The sequence below is a fragment of the Acanthaster planci genome, linkage group LG18 (genome assembly GCF_054643075.1).
Source record: "Acanthaster planci isolate LZ-2023a linkage group LG18, COTS_SCS, whole genome shotgun sequence".
In the NCBI taxonomy this organism is placed as follows: domain Eukaryota; kingdom Metazoa; phylum Echinodermata; class Asteroidea; order Valvatida; family Acanthasteridae; genus Acanthaster; species Acanthaster planci.
Window position 1 is genome coordinate 3,832,238 of NC_141794.1, and position 19,571 is coordinate 3,851,808.

The window sequence follows — 19,571 nt, forward strand, 5'->3', positions numbered from 1 at the left end:
AATTTGACACCCATCCTACGAGCGCCATCGGCGACCGTACCGCCGGGTAGTGCAAGCGGGATCCGGAGCCTGGTGTTGACGGAGCAATTATCAGCGGCCCACGGCCCCCGCCGGACCACTCGGTGTTTCTTTCTCTCGCGTCGAGTTCCCGGTGGTGGGATGAGCGTCGTTGTCCTTTTTTTTTTTTTTTGCTTTTTTTCATTCCTTCCTTTCGACGAGGCGATAAGACGCGGAAATAAATTATTCAATGTGTCAGGTGGCTGCTGCCCGTTGATCATCACTCATGTTTTGCCAACTCAGACAACGCCGCCATGAACATGGCTCACTGGCAACAGAGACATGCAGATCTAAGGGGTTTTGTATTGGGTGAAGTGTTCTGCGTGGATGGCTGGGCTAATAAACTCCATTTTACGGTGACGCCGTCTCGGCGAACGCAGCGCTTGTAGCCGTCTGCCAGCGCCTGCAAAGACTATTTTGGTAACCATGATCCATGCCACACACCGATTACGTACACAATTGTCGTTTGGAGGGTTTCCATAATTTCTCAACGCTAACTTGTTCTCAATCCGCTGGCTTCCTTGTGGCGATGAGCCACTGCCCGTTCGAATTAACCGAGTCACCATTCGACAAAGTTGGCAAATTTCGATTGGCAGGAGCATTATCAACCTGGATATTTTGCCTGGTACCCAGGATGTACATTATACATATAATTTACCAGATAAGATGGTGGTTAAAAAAAATTAGGTGCAGATCGAACTGAAGAAAGGTTTTATATAGGTTAGAGCATGAGAGGATGGGAAGCACAGACGTTGCAAAGCATTGTGGGTGATTTGCCCTTCCTTGTTTCCCGGGTGTCAAGCAATTGGCAGTCGTGGCCCTCCTGGTAGTGGATCATTAATTTTGAATATCCCGTAAAATGGGATGTTGATGAGGTATGGTATGATGGTTTAGGTTTTCAATCAGCACTCGTTTTAATAGTTAAGTCGTCTGTGAGTGTACGGGGAATCCAGCGCCGAAAGTGATATCAAAATCAAACTTACTCGAACGCATGAAATTTTTATAGAGTCGATAGGACTTCAGACAAGAAGCTTTAAGAAACATCGTTTTGCTTGAAATGTATTTATGGAATAATATTAAGTTCTTGATATCTTCCTGTTATACAGCAGTTTTTCTTTTAAAGCATGTACTAAAATAGTTCTTTGCTTAACGTTCAGGGTACAGGTATGTTCAACGGGAGACCTGAGTGTCACCTTGGAAAGGAGCTCACATGACCAACCAAATGGATAGTGTCAAAGGAAGTCAGGTGCCACGTGACGAAAACTGCCCAACCACAGCAGAGACGCAATAGGGGTAAATAACGACGCTAAACATCCTACAACAGATTCTGATCTCCAGCTTCAGTATAAACGTTTAATGTTACTATAACCCCCATCCGAGAACACTCTACTTAAATCTTTATGTACAGCTTTATATATTTTAATAAGACAATTAATAACACATGACAGTATTTTTCCGTAAAACTCTTTGTACTTAATTAAGGAAATAAAATCTCTGAGTAGTCACATTTCCAACACAAGGGCTGATGCTAATCATTATTTAGAAACTTTCATAACAAGACTACTACACCGAAAAAGGAGTCGAAACTGATATATCGTCTTTAACGGACCCAGAATATCGTTGTTTGAAAACATTAAGGTTGTGAAATGCATCCATACGTTAAACTTTTGATGCATACGTTAAACAATGCCTCCATCGTAAAAAATCAAATGATATCATTATCAGCCGTTCATGATGGGACTCCTATGATGGGATATAGCTTTTTTACACCCTACAAAATGACGTGCAATTCAGTTTATATGAGATTAAGTTTTTATTGGACACTCAACTGTCTCATGATGGAATATACGTTAAATGTGCGTAAATAAGAACAAATGGTATTTACAACGGTTGGGCAAATTCAGGACAATAACTCCTTCCCAAAGTGCGCCCTACAGTTCTTAAGTGCATGCTGGAAAAAGTGTTAATTTAACAACATGTGAAAAGAATGAGGAGGTTGGACACAAAAATGAGAGAGTCTGTCTGAGTTAGTGGGCAGAATCGCATCATATTTTACTTTAAAAAAAATTGCCAATCAGAATACTGTTGAAGAATTATAACTCTCAATTAATACTCAGTTGCACGCTTCTTGGTACCTGTTGTATGCTTCTTCCCAACGTCAATGTACTTCGCAAGTCTGGTTGTCAAATTAATGAAGCTCATCACCACTTGCCAACAGTGTACACGAAGTTTTCCCAACTTTAAATGAGCAACGGTTGTTGTCGATGTCAAGCCGGGACTTTTTGTCTCATTCCTTGACGAAATTTTTTTGCCGCCGCCCTATAATGAACCTGTTCACTTTTTCCTGGTCAGAAGGAAGTTGTTTTCGTAGAAGTAGGCCACACCCCATGTTTTGGACCAGGGGTTCATAGCATCCACATGCTCCAGCTGTTCCACACGGCACACATCACCTGTTCAGAAATGAAAGAGGAGCTTTCACTGGTCATGCACAAATTCCTCACATAGTTTACCCATCCCTATTGGTCGACCCGGGCCCATTGTCACTGCTATGCTTTCATCTGGTTTAAAATTGCTTCATCGCACTTTCTTCCCTTTAATAACAACACAGTGAATCGTCTAAAACCTCGAGAGGGCGTCCTGTCATTCAGCAAAGACCATATTAGAGAAACATTTAAAAGAAAAAACCCTGTCGATGAATTTGGGAACGTTATCTCTGTACAGTCAGTGAGGCTCCAATACAATAATTATTTTGAAGTTTCCTTGTCTCGCTTGCCCTATGATGTTCTCAGGTCCACTTAAATTTTCATTAGTGTTTCGAATGAGACTGCGTTGAAGGAACAAAGGAACGAGTTTGTGTCGGGCTTACCAAACAGCTGTGTAATTTCCTCTGGGTCGATGTTGTGCGGTGGCCCCGAAAAGACATCATGAGGGACTTCGAAAATGTCTAAAAGGTAACGACTGTCGGGCTTCAATACATCACTGATGACATCACAATATCTACAAGAATAAAACGACACTTATAATCAAATTTATGAAACAGAATTCTCATAGTACATGCCTTCTCTCATTATCAAATGCAATGACGTTGTCTCTCAATTTGTTCCGGGATTGATCTCAAATCGCTGGATAAATTATGCAGCACTAAGACATAAGACAAGTGCATGTTCTAAATGTCAAACGAAAAGTTACCGAAGCATCATACTAGATATATCCTGCTAAATGTTAAGAACTTATATTCTGGCATTTGTCTTTGTCTTGAGTGACATAGCCTTTTTTCATTCATGCATGCAATATGTATAAAGTTTGCTTTTGCTTTTCTTTTTACCTTTGTATCAGTGATTACAAATTACAAAAGCCACCTTCTTTGGCATACCTCTTTCTGTCACTGGGGTTAATGGCTGCCATCGAGCCTCGGTCCCAAATGCAGTCGAACTGGCCGATGAGGGCGCTCGAGAGCTTGAAGAAATCGGCACAGTATATGGTGATGTCCTCGTCTTTGCCCTGTAAAGATTGAGCGGATCAAACAATAAATATTCACTGAAAATCAACATTGTGTCTGCATTTCAAGTTGGCTCTCATTTCTTTCCCCAAAAGTAAATGCAAAAGATTGGGACTGGAGCAGGATTAGGATCAAAACATCAGGTCTCCCTCTACCTTGTTTTAATGTGGACTTGGCTTTGATTTAAAGAGAGTGCCAGCGACGGATTTACCTTATGCAACACATCAACCACATGAAAAGAGTTATTAACAAACTGGTTTCGCACGTCATCACCTTATACACGGTTCCATCTATGTCCTTCAGCGTTTCAGTTGTATATTCCAATTTGTTTTCAACAAAGAACTGTTGGACTCCCAGCTCCACGACATCGCAACCTACAACTCCACAACCTTGTTCTAACAGCCTGCAAGAAAACAAAACGTATACCTGAATAAGTCCTGCCTGTTTGGATAGAAAAATGATGCCACTGGTTGTCGAATTCCTAACAAAGGTCCAAACACAAAGAGCCTGAATAAGTTCCAGCTAAATTTATAAAGTGTAGAGTCGGAAAGGCATGACTCAAACGATTGTTTTCGTCTAAAACAAACCCTTGAACCACCAAAAAAGATACCAGTGGCGTAACCTGGCTCTTCGAGGCCGGGGGAGGGAGAGCCTGGAGAGGAGGACAAAAGTTCCTAGGGGGAGGGTGCTGTCGCCCCTGGTTTCACAGCCAGTCTCTTCTCAGAGGAAGGCAAGGGGGCAAGAGGTCCAACAGAGGACAGCCCCCCCCGATTCGCCACTGTCACAGGACCGGCAAAGCCAAGTTTTACAATAACAATTTAACGGTTGTCAACATTACCGTTTCTACAAATGCACGAGTTGACAAGATGCTGAGATGATGTCCGGTGAACGCTTCATGATTCAAATGCAACTACCATTAAGAAAGTAAAATAGTTACCAAATCATATCGAGCGTCTTTCCGCAGAGGGGAACTAGGAATCTTGGCGCATCTCTCCCTTGGACGAGTCGTTGGTAGTGCTTTTTCAACATACTGTCAAAAAGATGTGATTGACAAAAACGTCGTTATGTTCTCTTTTAAAGTCAAGTACCAGACTGGCGAGGTTGTTCGAATTACTGTTAACAAAAAAAATGGTTAAAAGTGTGCTGCAATAGTCTGAATAATTTGTCCACTAATAGCTAACTATACCAAGCAAACCAATAGGAAAATGGTAACAGTTTCAATTACAAATTTAACCTAAGGCCCCCAAAAGTCTCCGGTTTCTGGTCAGCGCGCGCGTCGCCGCAGACCTCCGCGTCGGCAAAATAAAAGCGTTTTTCTATTTGTTGTAAAACGGTGTCCAAAAGCTGTTAAACTTTCTTAATCGACTGAAATCCTGCCACTGCGTTGTTTTAACGTGTTTTGATGGGGTACGTTTGAGTAATATGTACAGTGAAGGAGTCCCGGCCCTATCCGGTTCGTAAGTGACTACGTCACAAAGGAAGAAGCGCCACGCTTTACAGGCTCCCATTGGACGATCGCTGAAGTTGCGCGTTAACTTCCGGTTCCATGGTTCCATTAAACGACGATCAATACATATAACTCTATGGCAGTGCATGTGCAGTGGGCGTCGTTCAAACTGAGGTGACGTCACACTTACGAACCGGATAGTTCTCCATACATTTAGTCGGGCACTCTTTTTCAGATTACGTCATTTCTGTATTATATATTTACATCTGTGAACCACACAAACGAGGTGGTCTTATGTCCTGTGTACATGTACAAGCTGAAAATGGTCCCAGTCTATTTTAGTGTCGGTAGGAGCCGGCGTTACGTGCGCATGCAGTCGCGATGCACATCGCGCGTTATACATTCGTCATTTCCGGAAAAAAGTGAGGGTAAAAAAAACCATCGCGTCACTACACCACTTTTGGGGCAATATCCTGACCAGAAAACGGAGACTTTTTTTGGGGGGGGGGCCTAACCCAACCAAACCCTATCCGAAAAATCTAACCTAACCTGTGTAAACCCAGCCTTACCAAACTCAACCCAGGCAAACCAAGGTACACATTTATTTTGGCCCTTTGCCTAAATTACGGCTATCAAACAAAGATGATTTATAAAGAACCTTTTCTGAAATAACATTCTTCCCTGATCCTCTAGTTGGTGGACCATCCACTCACCCGTGAACTTGTGTCTTGTGGAACTTTGTCTTTCCTCTTTCCCACTTTGTCTTCCAGTCGTCCGTCGTTAAGTAGCCGTCTGATATTTCGCCGTCTTGGTTTCTTCTAATTAGCGCGGCAGACGAAGTTGGGTGGTCCTTCTCCTCATTATTCACATCCTGGTGTCCATTCTCGGCCACCCTGAAATTCTCCGAGGAACACGCAGTGGCGCTCTTCCGCCTCTCCGTTGACTTTGCCGTCGGGTGGCCGTTCGCGTTCACAGCGGCTGCTGCAGCCGGTTTTGTTGGCTTGCAGCTCTCGTTCGCTTGCTGGGGGCCGAGTTTGATTCTCTTGGCGCTGACGACGCCCTCGTCGTTGCCGTTGCAGAAGCCGTTTTCCAAGGGTGCGGCTACTGTGTTCATGGTGAAGTTTCAAAGAAGCGAACGAAGTCACGATAAAAAACTAATCTGGAAAAGGAGGGAAAAGACAACATATTATGAACAAACGTCAGATCGACCCGAGTACGTAACGTACTACCTCGTACCATTCTATTTCGGGGAATTTTCCAGGCTTACATTTGCCAGGCTTTGCTTACTAAGCAGAAAAGTTTCTGAGCGGAGAAAATTGGTGTCATGCTTCACAATAGTCGATAGGAAACTTGGCACGCGATTTCTAGCAGAGGGAAGCTGCATTGGATTATCTCGTTTTTCCCAAACGGGCGTAGAACTGATCAGGAGGGAAAATTGCTCAAATTGAGGCATGTAACGATGAGGATTGGGGGCACTAGTGCCGATGTCATGGCAGAAATTGTGTTAAAGTCGAAGTGGTGCTTTTGAAACAGGGAACACGGCCAATAAACTGGAGGTGCCTTTGTTCAATAAATATCCAGAGGTGATTTTGATTTGAATATGCATCTTTCCTCAGGTCACTCAAAAATTCTACTTTTAGTTTTCCTTGTTACAATACAACGAAGATGATTACATATTACGAACATAACATTTCCACCACAAACAGCCTTGGAAATTGACTTCAAAGACAGACATCAATGTCTAGAACATCAACAGTAACAAACTCGACAAACAGTACACACCACCAGTAAGTCTATTTTTGTGCTTTGTAATATATATGTATTTCCTCTCTAATCATGATTATGCATTGGGGGAGGGGAGTGCCACCTCGGCACTGACTGTCTTTGGTTTTTCTTATGTCTGTTGTTCACAAATAAAGATTTAAAAAATCAAAACGAAAAGAAAACTATACTACGCTTGGTCACAACACACAGTATAGAGTGCCTCATTTATTTAATAGACGAACTGTGTTTAATAGATGATTAACAAGCGCAGTTGTCAAAACAAAGGCCAACACTGCGAAAGTATTATTAAGTTCCACACTACGAAATGCAATAACATGGCCAGTGTTTCTTTTGTGCACGCCTCCGCGGGATGTCTGCTCTGCCTAACGACAAGCGCGACACAGCCATCTAAAGTAATTTCCTACCGTATGTTTCGTGCCAGTTCCGCGAAACACAAAAGCACGACCCACAAAATCAATATCGCAAGGTGCACAGGGAGTCCACGAGGCGCCACCAATGTGGCGGTGAAATGCCGCAGAATGGTTGCAGCTGCGGGCTTCCGTGACAGTGGTGTTTGTTTTCCACAACACACGTTCCCCCTGTCTTCGTTGGACATTTTCCCAACATCTTTCGTCTTAAGGTATAGGTTAATTAGCGCCTGAGAATTTTCCAAGGGAGTGACACTGAAAATTAATTGTACAGTGATGGATTTAAGGAAGTAAAAATGAACCGTTGAACATTATGAGAAATCCCTATTTTAGTGTGTCAGTTTACATTGGCGCAGCTTAAAACTCGAAGATTGAACCAAATTAATGATTATATATAAGAATATAAAGTTCTCCACATTGGGTTTAATTTGACTTCAGAAGACCAAGGGTTCTGAAGGGTTTTCATAATCATTTTCTTATGAGTCCTGCTTTATGAGCACCTGCACAGTCGTCTCAGTCTGGTTGATCGATATGATGTTCATTTGTATACCCTTTTTTATTTAATTTATCAGTTTAACTTGCAGCTGGATGTATATTTTATAAATATTATTTTCTTCAATTTTACGCTCTTTTTAATGAACAAAACAAAAAACCTTTAGCGAGTTAAATTTGAATAAAATCTGGTACACTGAGTTCTTTAATTTACGTGAACATAACAATTTGAATTCTCCATACTAAAGACACTGTTGACAATTTTTCGGCTATCTCCGGAAACCAGCCGGAGGGATTCCCCCAGTCTTGGTGTTTGTGGACATTGGGTGATACCGAGCCCTTGATTCGTAGAGTAGTCAGAATCACCGGGTTTGGTATCCAGACTAAAATTAATGTAAAAGTGCACCAGTCACATCTTTTACACCTTTAACAATCTATGCTTTCTTAGACAACTGAGGGCGCTTTTGTTGTAATTCATCTGGGGAAGACATGGTTTGGTGCATAGTTTTTTTCTGTTACAATATAGTGAGACCAGATGTTACTAACAGGGAACCTTTCCGAGGATTTGATTGTTTTCTAACTTTTTCTGACTCCTCAGAGAAGAAAACCATTTGGCCGACAAAATCTTTAATTATTAGAGAGTTTTTTTTTTGTGCACAATCCAATGTAATATAACATTGAGGTTTTCTTCCCGGGATGACATCATAATTTTCACATAAATACGGACTATGGGGCAGCAAAAAATCTTGTGAAATCGTGACAAAATTGAAACTGAGGTTAACTCAGACACATTTTGAGGTTTGTTTAAAAAGCACTTTAAGTTCAACTGTTCAGCTTAATTATCAGTTTGAATAAGCCCACCTTGCATGCTTTCCTCAACATTTCGACGACATACCGAATGCTTATGCGCAGAGAATCAATGAGGAGTGGTTTACGCAAAATTATATTGATTTGTTATTAACTTTGACACGTGAGCCAAATAATTTGTTATTTTGTATATGAATGAAAGTCAATACTAGTTTGGCGGCCACTGCTCGTCTAAATAAGATTGTGAGGTGAAAAACGAAAGACCTATCGACGGACTGTTGATGAACAAAGGCAAATTACACATTTATTGAATCATTAAACTTCAGATCGACTTATCGTTTGGTAGCCATTGATTCATGATTACCCTCTTGAAAGACGACAATGATATGATGGGGGTTTGTTCAGCTGATGCTTTCCCTTCTTTCGAAAGAGAGTTTTTTTTTCGAAACAGGAGACACACTCCTCTTAAATTATCCACCTCAATATCAAAGTGGGAGTAAATTTGAATGTGAAAGGGCACTTTGAACGGGGGTGTTAAAGCTGTCGGTCAGCTACTGCGGTAAAACCAAAATGTAAATGAGGCAGTGCGCGAGAGCTGAGGCCTTAACAAGATTGAAACACCTGCCTCAGACCAACTTCTCCTCTAACTTGACTTTTATCATAAACCAGGAAATCTGGTACTTCACCATCGGCGGGGCCTGAGGTCTACGCGTGGGAGCTTTTATGTTCCCCCTCCCATACAGCGCAGGCACTGCCGTGATTTCCCACGTAAAGGAGTTGACATTCAAACCATTATATACAGTACACGATATGCACTCGAAATTGGCAGGCAGGAAGGGATAGTCAGGGGTTTCAATTTACTTTCTCTCCAATGCGGAAAAATTTCTTCGCTGTCGAAAATGTCATCGCGGCTCCTTGGATAAACGTGGCGTGGGCCGCCGAGACTCGCGCGTCTGCTAAAGGCTCCGGGATCAGATGGCACTCCGGACAACTGCGGGCGAAAGTATTCATTTTGGGGCAAATGTGTAATGGCCCTTATTGGGATCTAGTGAGTTTTTTTCTCTGTATTTGGAAGCAGTCTCTCATTCTCTCTCCAGCGCAAATTTAAAGGCCAAAAGTGAAGGCTTTAAATTGCGATGAAAATCCGTAAATTGTGACAGGGAGATTGTTATTAGTACTGGGTTTGTCTTCGATATGAAACTATTCCTGACATTTGACAACATATTCCAAAATTAGTCGAAATTTTCTGGCTTGAGGGTAAAATTTGTTTTCCTAAAATTGATGGATTTTATGACGACTGACTGACAGCACTGTCTTGACTTAGCAACTTACCGACGGACCGACAGACTGACTAATAACTGACTGATCGACTGACTGCACTGTCCTGGCTGACCAACTTATTACTGACACACCGACTGACTGATAAATAATTGACTGACTGATGACCGACTGACCCATGCACCGACAGTCTGATCGACAAATCATCTGATTGATGAAAGACTGACCAACTGCCCGACCAACCGACAAGGTGATGGACTGATCCAACAAGTGAGGGAGTGATCAACCAGCTAACTAACCGGCCCACTGACCGATGAACTGACCGACCAACCACCGACCTAGTGACAGAATGGATGGCTAAAACATCGACTGGCTGGCTAACTGAAAATATGACTATCTTATGAACGGTCGAACGGCGAGAGCGAAGAGAGTCCCGTGTATAACGTACAAAACACGAAGCCTTGCTTACTCAACCGTACGTTGCCTACATCACAGAGCAAGTCTGGTTACACGTTATGCAATGCAGAAAACAGGACACCGAAATCACAATGCACGGCTGTCGACATACCACAATGCAATCTCAAGGTAAATAACTATAGCAGATGCATTAAATTCAGTTTCGTAACTTAAGGGAAAAAAGCGTTTGCCCTGCATTGCGTTTCACTTTTATTTATTTAATTTTTCAAATCAGCCTTTAGCCAGCAACAGTGAGTTTAACAAAGTATGCAACTGAATAGGCTAGAGGCGAACAAAACAGAAAGCAAACGAAGCGTCAATTGCAGCGCAAGAAATCTTAATGCTCTGGGGAAAAAATGAAACTTAAGGAAAAAACGGGAAAGTGGAATAAAGAACCATAAAGAAGCCAATAAAAACCAATATACAGATGACCGAGATCTGAAATCATATCTCCAAACCCTATTGCTATTGCCCTTGTTCATTGTGTTCGCTTGGAAGTATTACATTGTTTGATTGGTTATATGAAACGTATAAAGGGCAGACAAATACAAACGAGAAATTAAAGTGAGGGGGTCGTATCGATATGAATTCGACATTACTCGGTACCTATCGAAACAGAAGGACCAGAAAGATCGACTTTGTGTCAACTCACCTTTAGGCTTTAGGGGCGCGCATGTACTCACTGCGAGTGTCGTACACCACAACAAACAACAATCGAGGTTCCCCTTCGCTAAGTGCGACGTCAACACGACTGATCGGTACACCTCTGATCCTTACCAATATATATACACGTTTGTCGTCTGGATTATGAATAAGGAGAATAACCTCCACGCCTGGTATGTCCCGTATCCGTTGTGTGATGACGTCTCCTATTCTTTATTTTCAAGGTCTGTCTGCCGCACTCGGCATCGGGGTTAAGTACATGTATACACTGCGTGTGGCACGTGCGCCCACCGATGCGCGGCTAGACGCTCAAGACACAGGTGTTTTTTCGCGAAGATGATGGGACGATGGGGGCGAAAGCGCTGTAATGTTGATGACGATGACGGAAAGGCCTGCATGGGTGGCGAGGGAGAAAAGCCGAACGGGAAATCGTCAAAAACACACCCACTGTTCGTTTTGGGTTTCTCTTTGAATGGGTTTTGTTTTCCTTGTGGAATTTGGGTTCACCTTTCAATATGTCACCCCAATAACGTTTAGGTTATTCTCATTTCTACAACATATTGTATATTAATACAACCATTAAAGCGATGACAAGTGCTAAATGTCGACACCGGTATTCGTGGAAACTTACGCGGGCATAGTAAGTCTCGGCGGGAGGGGGAGAATACAACCAAGAATATAGCCCTTAACACAGCTTTTCGTTCAACTGGTAAAGCTGATCTTACTTCGGAACAACCGTGACTTCGACTACAGTTTAGGTTAACAGTGAAACGCCCAGGAAAAAGTGATTTTCCAATGTGGGGTTGCATTAATTTCATCTCTCTTAAAATGTTCTGCGCACGATGAAGATTATCTCTATGTGAAGCTGCATCCGAAGTTACGGCTGGGGCTGAAATTCACACCACTGCGCCTATGGAAGCCACTGCAGCCGCTTGTCACGGACGCGAGTGGCGTTCCTGGCCGCAGACGCCTGATTCGGAAACGGACTAAATGTGTAACGTCAAGTGAGAAGAACGTCGTCACGGTCCACAAACCGCACAGCAGTTGCACATGATTGGAAAAATATAATTACCCTTACAACATCTCATAGAAGTTACGTTTAGGTAATAATTCCTGGGACAGCAACGTCCGTCCCCCAGGAGCGGGAGCCGGACACAAACATCGACTCAACATGTTATGAAACCTTTCAAGGCCCACGCGTGCACGTTATAGGCAGTTCTTGTAAATGCCACATGTCCCATTTAACCAAATTTTCAATTCTTGATGTGCGACATTAAAGGGCATTTTGGTGTCCTTTTGATTTTGTTTTATACAGATGCGAGCAAAAGCTGGAGGTGTCATGCTAGGCAAACATCAGTGCTGCAGCAATATCTGTACAAAAATCCCCCCAAAGTGGATATTTTTCTGTTAAAGTTAGTTTAAATTTACTTTGGGGATACTTGTTGCTTCCGTTTTTATGACAGTACAATCCAGTACGGAAAGTTTCCTCACAAGTGATTTCAACAGGAGAATTTTGCTCACTACTTGAACAAAAACCACCGAAATAATATCGTCTTCCAGTGATGATATCACGGCTACCTCGCCTTCATTAGTCAGAAATAGATTTTAAAAGTTAAATCTTACATTTGTGGAAGGTTGTATATAAAGCATGTTCCCGGTAAAATTCACACTATCAACACTTCAATAGAACCTACACAACTTTTAACTCCCACACCTCCACCGCCCTTTAATATGGGATGCTGGGAGGGGCCAATTTCGTGCGCCCTGTATTGTGACAAGGCGAAAGCGCCAAAACTTGAAATGACTCCCTTACTTATTCCGAACGTTCACGGAGTGAAATGCACGCGAGGGGCGCATGCGTTTGTGGTAATACGGAAGTTGGTCATCGGGTCCTCCCCCTCCAAGAGTACTAGCCCCGCCCTTCGACAGTGTGTCTTAACTGACGACGAAGAGAAATTGGGCCAGTAAGCTTGATAAATTCTTACAACTGTATACCGGACAAAACATTTTTGCAAGTTTACCTATCAGGAGGAAATTCCTTGAAAGAAAATTAAACCGCTATAACTACTGTATACACGGCGACCTAAACATTCTCCGAATTTCTTTCATGACATTCTGGGGGAAAAATTCCCGACGATGACGCGTTCACGTTAACAAGTTACGATTTTTTTCAACTCTTTTCCATTCTGAGTAGTGGTGCGAAGGAAACTCAACATTGTAATGTCCCCTACCGGCCTCCAAATATTTAGGTAATTCCGATACTAGTCATTCCTGGCTTCTTAAAGTAAAGAACCTCTTCAGAAAAGTAAACGAATTTAGTGTCATTTTGTGTAAGCGGAAGCAGGGATTATTTTAAGCGGCTGACGCCACAGAACACGGCACTACTTAAGAGACGGATCTTTTTGTTCCTTCAGTCCTGTCTCTCCCCAAACCCCATCCCGAGCCAGTCCGCCCTTTTGGGATACATCATTCCCTGTTGCATGTGTAGCATTCTACGAACGAGAACAACCCATGGGCCTCATCTAAAATGTCCTTAAAAAAACGTCGCGGGAACATGATAAACAGGACAATTAACTTCCAATTCTCGTTTACGCGCGATTAAGAGCACACGCCTCCAAAATTAAGAGAGCATTGCGACCTTTACCCCGAAAGGCTCCCACCTCTTTTTGGAAGGGCTGGTTTCTGTGATTAAAAAAAAAGCTGAAAGAATATGGTAAAAACAAATCATGGATTGAAAAAAGGAGACTCTCCCAAATTTCTACATATTTTTTAATCCCAATGGACAAAATTGGTACATTTACTTTTAGCTTGGTGTCGTATGTTGATTTTCTTTCTAATTTCGTGTTTACCTTGTTTCTTATTCCCACTGGTTTGACTCTTGACTTTGTCTTTTCACGGGCACCAATGCAACACTTTTAGTCTCTCTCTTCATTATTAATGTGGCACACACTGTTTTAGCAGAATGCCTTTAAAAACACCTCACAGTCCCCGGCCTGAAATAGATTATGTGGCTATATTAATAAAAATCTGACTTCCTAATTGGCAAGCTCAGACAAACTAATTGTGACTTCCTCAGTGCGTGAGCAGTGTTATTTACACAAGGAGTTGGGTGGATTGCCAAAAACATAAAAAAAAACCACGTTTTAAATTATACATATCAATATTCTTTAGAAATGGAAAACGTAAACGTACTTACACGGCGCTGAAGTTCTCCGTCTTCGGAAGGTGTTGTTTTCTCTTCCAGCTCAAACTCGACCGTTACGGACGATTCGTCACACGCTATGCGTCGCTTGGTAATGGTGAAATAATGCCCGGTGCTATTTGTAATTACAAGTCACGCGACTGTGCGCAGCGGATGGGCGACTCTGGAGTCTTCGCTCCTCTCACGTCAGCGGCACCTCAGGGAGGGAGGGCTCGGATTGGCTGGAGCTGGTCCCTCGCTTCATGCGCATGACGGTCGAGGTCACGGCGCAATGACCTTGGGGGCGGGTTCATCAAGACCTTGGAAGGATCAATTTCCCAGGGCCAAATTCATCGATACAGGGCCGCGTGTCAGCCGGGTGGTATCGCAAGCGCAAGGCGGGAAGTTCCAATATCCGGACCGGCAGAACAGTGCGCCAACATCTGCGTTGCCATGGGGATAACCTGATTACCGCCCTGACAATTACAATTTTTTTTCGCTTGGTGCCACTGGAGGAAATTATGTAATAGCCGATTTGCTCGCCAGATATTTATAACTGACTCTGGTGCTTGTTGCAAAATCGATCACATTACATTTTGCAAACACAGGATGATGGGATTCCCTCTTTTTACTTGATGGAAATATTGAAGGATTTGCACGCATCATGATAGCAACCTTGAACATTCAAGCGGTATCCAGGAAGATAAAAATGAAGACGTTTTCAGGAACTAAAGCTATACTCATACAAATTAATTGTTATTCTTCAGTCACTGAGGCACTTGTCTAATTTCTGTGCTTGAGTGAAAACGAAAAACTGACAAACCAAACAGAGAAAAGACATCCCAAATGGCAGGAATAACGCGCAAAGAACTCAATCTTCGACTAAGCTCGATGATCTCATCTCCAGATGGGATACAGGCAAAAGTGATGGAGGGGATCGTAGTTGAGTGACAGGTGTGAAAACGTTATCTAACTCTCCTCATAATTCATACATTCATTCGAACAACTGCCGGGGAAGAGCTAAATCTGGAGCCGTTGTTTTCACGCGCTCGCGATAGGGGGGTGGCTGTTCTGCGCGTCGCCCTACGTCAACCGACTGTCTGACTTGGTGTTAGCGGGCAAAATGCAGGCATAACAACACCCTTACACTATAGCGTACACACTCGAGTGGTTAGGAGTTCTTGTTAAGTGGAAAATCCAAGAACAGCAGCTGCTCTCTAGGTTGAAGTGGATTTTCTCCACTTAAAAAGAAACAAAAAATAAACAGACACTGCATGGCTGATTGAAGAGTACACTAGGCCTGTGTGAACAAGTCTCTTATTTAGTCGTATCACTAACGTACGTGTACAGTTTGTGTTAAACATTTTGAATTAAAAAGAATGAAATGATACGAAAAGAAGGTAATTCACATTGTAAGTTGAATCGGTGACGAAATGCACGCACATTAATGACAACAAAGGTGATCGCGGTGACAATAATGCATGGTTGTATGATTATGGGAAACGGGTGAGCGAAAATGCTTGTTACTGAGAACCAAGGAGACTGTCCTCACACAGTGTGCTGTCAAAATAAAGTTTCCTTAGCTGCATTCATGAAGTTGTTAAGAAGACAAACAAAATTCACTTCATGAAAAACAGTGCTGCTTATGACAGCAACGACATTTTGGGGCGACAGAAGAAAAGCACGGATCTGATTTTGGCTCTGTATATAAGACAATACACGAAATTTTCTCAAAACACATTGAGAAAATACCTATCGACGTTATAACGCACGGAAATCTTCTAAAGTTCAAGCACGAAATCCCGGATCCTGCTACACTGATGTGTACATGACATTGCGTAGGATAACTGGGCGGTCGTCAGCAATTTGTGGTCGCCAACCTCTATCCTCAAATAAGTTCCGGCTTCGCCAACCGAAACTTAATTAAGCAGCGTCCGATTAGTGTTTGGAGCGACGTTTTATTAGAGGTTTTTCGGCGGAAGAGTTGTTGTTATACCGAGCCGATGTAAACTGGCTCGCGCGCAGTCGAAAAACTAACCCGCAGGCGAACACCTGCGAAATAAACTAGGATTCTAAGAAACCGATGGGTCGAGGTTTGGGATCGCAGCCAAAGATCAAACACTGAAAAGGATGCCGGGATGTACCCCTGACATGCAATTGCAAGCAGTGCTTGGTGTTGTGGGCGTTGACGTAACGAGGAGCCTATGACACCTTCTCAGCGCAATATTCTGTTGAAACACGCAAGCACTCGGAAACAAGTTCAATTTGGCTGATGGGCAGCTGGAAGAATCGTTACTACTTGCTAAAGTCACCAGCGATACTTTGAATTACCTGTAAAAGGTTTAAGACGAAATACAATGAACAGAAATACAACTAAGAGGCTTACAATGTCAAATAGGACGAGTTAGGCTACACAAAACTGAGTCAACAGCTTATTAAAGAACTTAATTTCCGCGACTCCTCACAAAACGTCAAACAAAAGTCAAAGTTTATACCATTGGGATACTATACAGTCAGACACAGTCTTGTTTACCAAGTGTTCATGGGAAAACACAAAATGTCACAGGCACAATGATAAACAACATAAAACAGACTGTAAAAAGAAACAACATCCCACACTTCAACGGAAACATCAAACACAACAACCCCAAAACAACACCGACAGAATAACTGCACATTGTCAAGTTTCTCCTTGACAGCATACCCCACTTTAATTGGAAAAAAAATGACTTAAAGTTGAGGAAGACATCCGGACTTTGGTGATATGTAAAAATAAACACTTCTATTATCAGCTGGGGAAAGCAAAGGGTTTGATATTAGATTTGTTAAATCACTGACATGAATCAGATTACCTTCAACGTTGTTATTCCGGAACCCATTTTGAGGGTAATAAAACTACCCAATGCCATGCTGGGACGGCTAAATAGCATAAACGTGATTTCTCTATACTTAATAAAATTCTTCTTCATTAACTCTGATTACTCGGAATCGCTGATATCTTCGAAACCTTGAAATCAAAGTAAATTGCAGGCAATTTATAAACGATTTCAAAATGAACTTAGTTTTTGACGCAGAGCTGAAATTTGATTTTTTAAAGGGGATGCACATTTTGCGACTAAGTTTGTGTTGTAAATTTTAACACAGATTTTGGCCTTCATCGGTGTAAACACTGTCAATTAAAGCCTTGAAAAATCGATGTCGCATCTCTGAGGGGTCGGAAAAAGACACGTTTATTAGCAAATTGTAAACCAGCGATGGGTCATCAAATATCATGCATCTATTCAGCGCAAAATGGAATGTCGAATTGGGCATTTACAAAGTACAGAAAATACATGTACAGTGAGTAACTTATTACATGGTTTTGACTTTAAATTCCACAATGGGTGTGCGTCAGATAATTGCCTTTGATATGTGTGCCACAAGCTATATACGAAACCCTCCGTCACGGAACGACATTACTAATTTGTTTGGTACAACACAAGAACGAGGCCGTTCTGGGAACAACGTCTCGATGTAGCAGGGCACAGAGGAAACGTGAAAGATTCATTACTCAGGCTTTATTGCCAAGCCGGGACTTTTTACGCCCTTTGTTGTTAGTCACCTCACACAAATATGTCCACATCCCCGCAGCATTACTTGACTACATAATGGGAAATCCACGGGTAGTTATCCCACATTCTGATCACTTTTCCAGCTGGGATTTTCTCCCTTGCCGGCATGGGCAACCACCGACGACCTACTCCTTTTTCGTCATCCCACTGAATTGGCAAAGTGCTGAAGAGAGACTATACATGTAATGGTTGTCTCGCATGTCGACGCGCGCCGGTACTGGCTTGCGGACCGCACATAAATTCCGGGCCAGTATGCGGTCGCGCCGACGGTGTACATTTCGAAGGACTTATAGTGCCAATAGACGGCACTAATTTACCTTAATTAATATTTCCACGCGGGCAATAAAACGAAGGGTAACCGCCGGTTCCACCTGCGGTGTAGCGGTCACCGGGAATGTGCCCATCTCGTGACAAGGTCCGACGGTTATTGCAACTGGGAGTCTTGACCTGCTCGTGACCTCTGTCGCAGGTTGCTCCCGCGCCGCTTGTTCAAGCTGTATTTAGAGTAGCGACATCGGAACTGAAATGACTGTTCATTATGTGTGCAGTTCAGCATGCAGCCGCTGTGTGCTAACAAGCGTTTTGCGAGTTAAATATGAATAAAATCTGTTACACCGAGTTCTTTAAATTCACGTGAACGTAAAACAATTCGAATTCTCCGTACTAAAGCCACCGTTGCTATACCTCAGGCAGGCAATTAACCTTTTGTTTAGTAACATAAGAGTACACATTACCCCAAAACACTGTTTTCATCGGGTAAACCGTATAAGAGCGTCAACAATACGGGCGTTTCACAATAGTGCGCCTCCAAGAGTTTGAAACGCGTTGGCCAATCACATTGCGCAAAAATCTGTCGACCCATGCGCGTTTGGAAAGGTCGACAGATTTTTGCACATTGTGATTGGCCAACGCATTACAAACTCTTGGGGCGCACTATTGTGAATCGCTCGTATTGCGCCAAGAGTTGCGTATCCTTTGGAATCGCACCCAGGGCGATTTGGGACGACTGAACGCAACACATTACGTTATGTTGATGGGCCAATTTTCATGTCCGTTAAACGCATGAACGCATCGTGCACGCAACCCGCCCCAAAACATACATAGGCCTATGGAAACGCGCCTTGAGAAGAGCGCAAGGGAACCAGTCCATTCCAGAGATGGTGGTCGCTGTGCAAAAAGTTTTCCCCTAATAACAACGTACATGTACAGCAACAGTGTAGCCTGGGGAATTCAAATTGTTCTGCTTACATGCAATCTGATAAGTCATTGTACCAGATTTTATCCACATTTAACTCGCAAAAGGCTTATTGACATCTCTGCTAGGCTGAATGTGAAAGTGCACTTTTTAAACCTTTAACAATCCATGCTTTCCTGAACAACTGAGGGCACTTTGTTTTACTGTTGACATACCTTCCACCAGGGGAAAGATGAACCACTCCTCTAATTTGAATTAAGAGATAATTATAGTGTAAAAAAGCAAAAGAAAGTAAACTTGCTAGGGTCTCCCATACTCCCTAAACCTTAAGAGGTGGTGGATGTTTAAGGGGTCCTTTATGGGACAGTTCAATTTGAAGCCTTCGATTTATTGTGCTTTGAGTTATTTGTGTTGCCCAAAATTTAATCGGACCATGAGCAAAGAGCAGTAAGGAAACAGAATTGTTCCAAGGGTACAGCACGCCCGTACACCATCACCAAGAAGCCTGGAAACCCCGTCTCATGCACTCCAGCACCGTGATGGCCAGCGGCGATCGAGTGCACAAAACATCCGTTTGAACGATGTTATCACCCTATTTCCCCGGTACATTTAATTTTGTCCTGCTCTGTTTCTTAGGATTGCTGTGCTTGTTGTCAAGATTCATTTATATCGTTCTGTGTGACGTATTAAAAT

General features: G+C 42.7%; 2 protein-coding genes across 3 annotated transcripts in view; both read right to left on the bottom strand.

Moving 5' to 3' along the window:
- The window catches only part of LOC110980922 (uncharacterized), a 40,982-nt gene that overhangs the window by 14,265 nt on the left and 7,146 nt on the right, over nucleotides 1-19,571 (bottom strand). The window lies entirely within an intron of this gene.
- On the bottom strand, nucleotides 1,830-14,245 carry tpmt (thiopurine S-methyltransferase). Of its 2 annotated transcripts, XM_022235899.2 has the most exons (8): nucleotides 14,088-14,245; nucleotides 10,881-11,283; nucleotides 5,717-6,162; nucleotides 4,494-4,586; nucleotides 3,830-3,959; nucleotides 3,431-3,558; nucleotides 2,924-3,054; nucleotides 1,830-2,507 (listed from the first exon to the last, which is right to left on the bottom strand). In XM_022235899.2, the coding sequence occupies exons 3-8, from the start codon at nucleotides 6,115-6,117 to the stop codon at nucleotides 2,392-2,394; spliced, it is 999 nt and encodes a 332-aa protein (XP_022091591.1). In that variant the 5' UTR covers nucleotides 6,118-6,162; nucleotides 10,881-11,283; nucleotides 14,088-14,245; the 3' UTR covers nucleotides 1,830-2,391. The 2 variants fall into 2 exon arrangements, with proteins under 2 accessions (XP_022091591.1, XP_022091599.1); XM_022235907.2 differs by lacking the exon at nucleotides 10,881-11,283 and having other exon boundaries at nucleotides 14,088-14,243.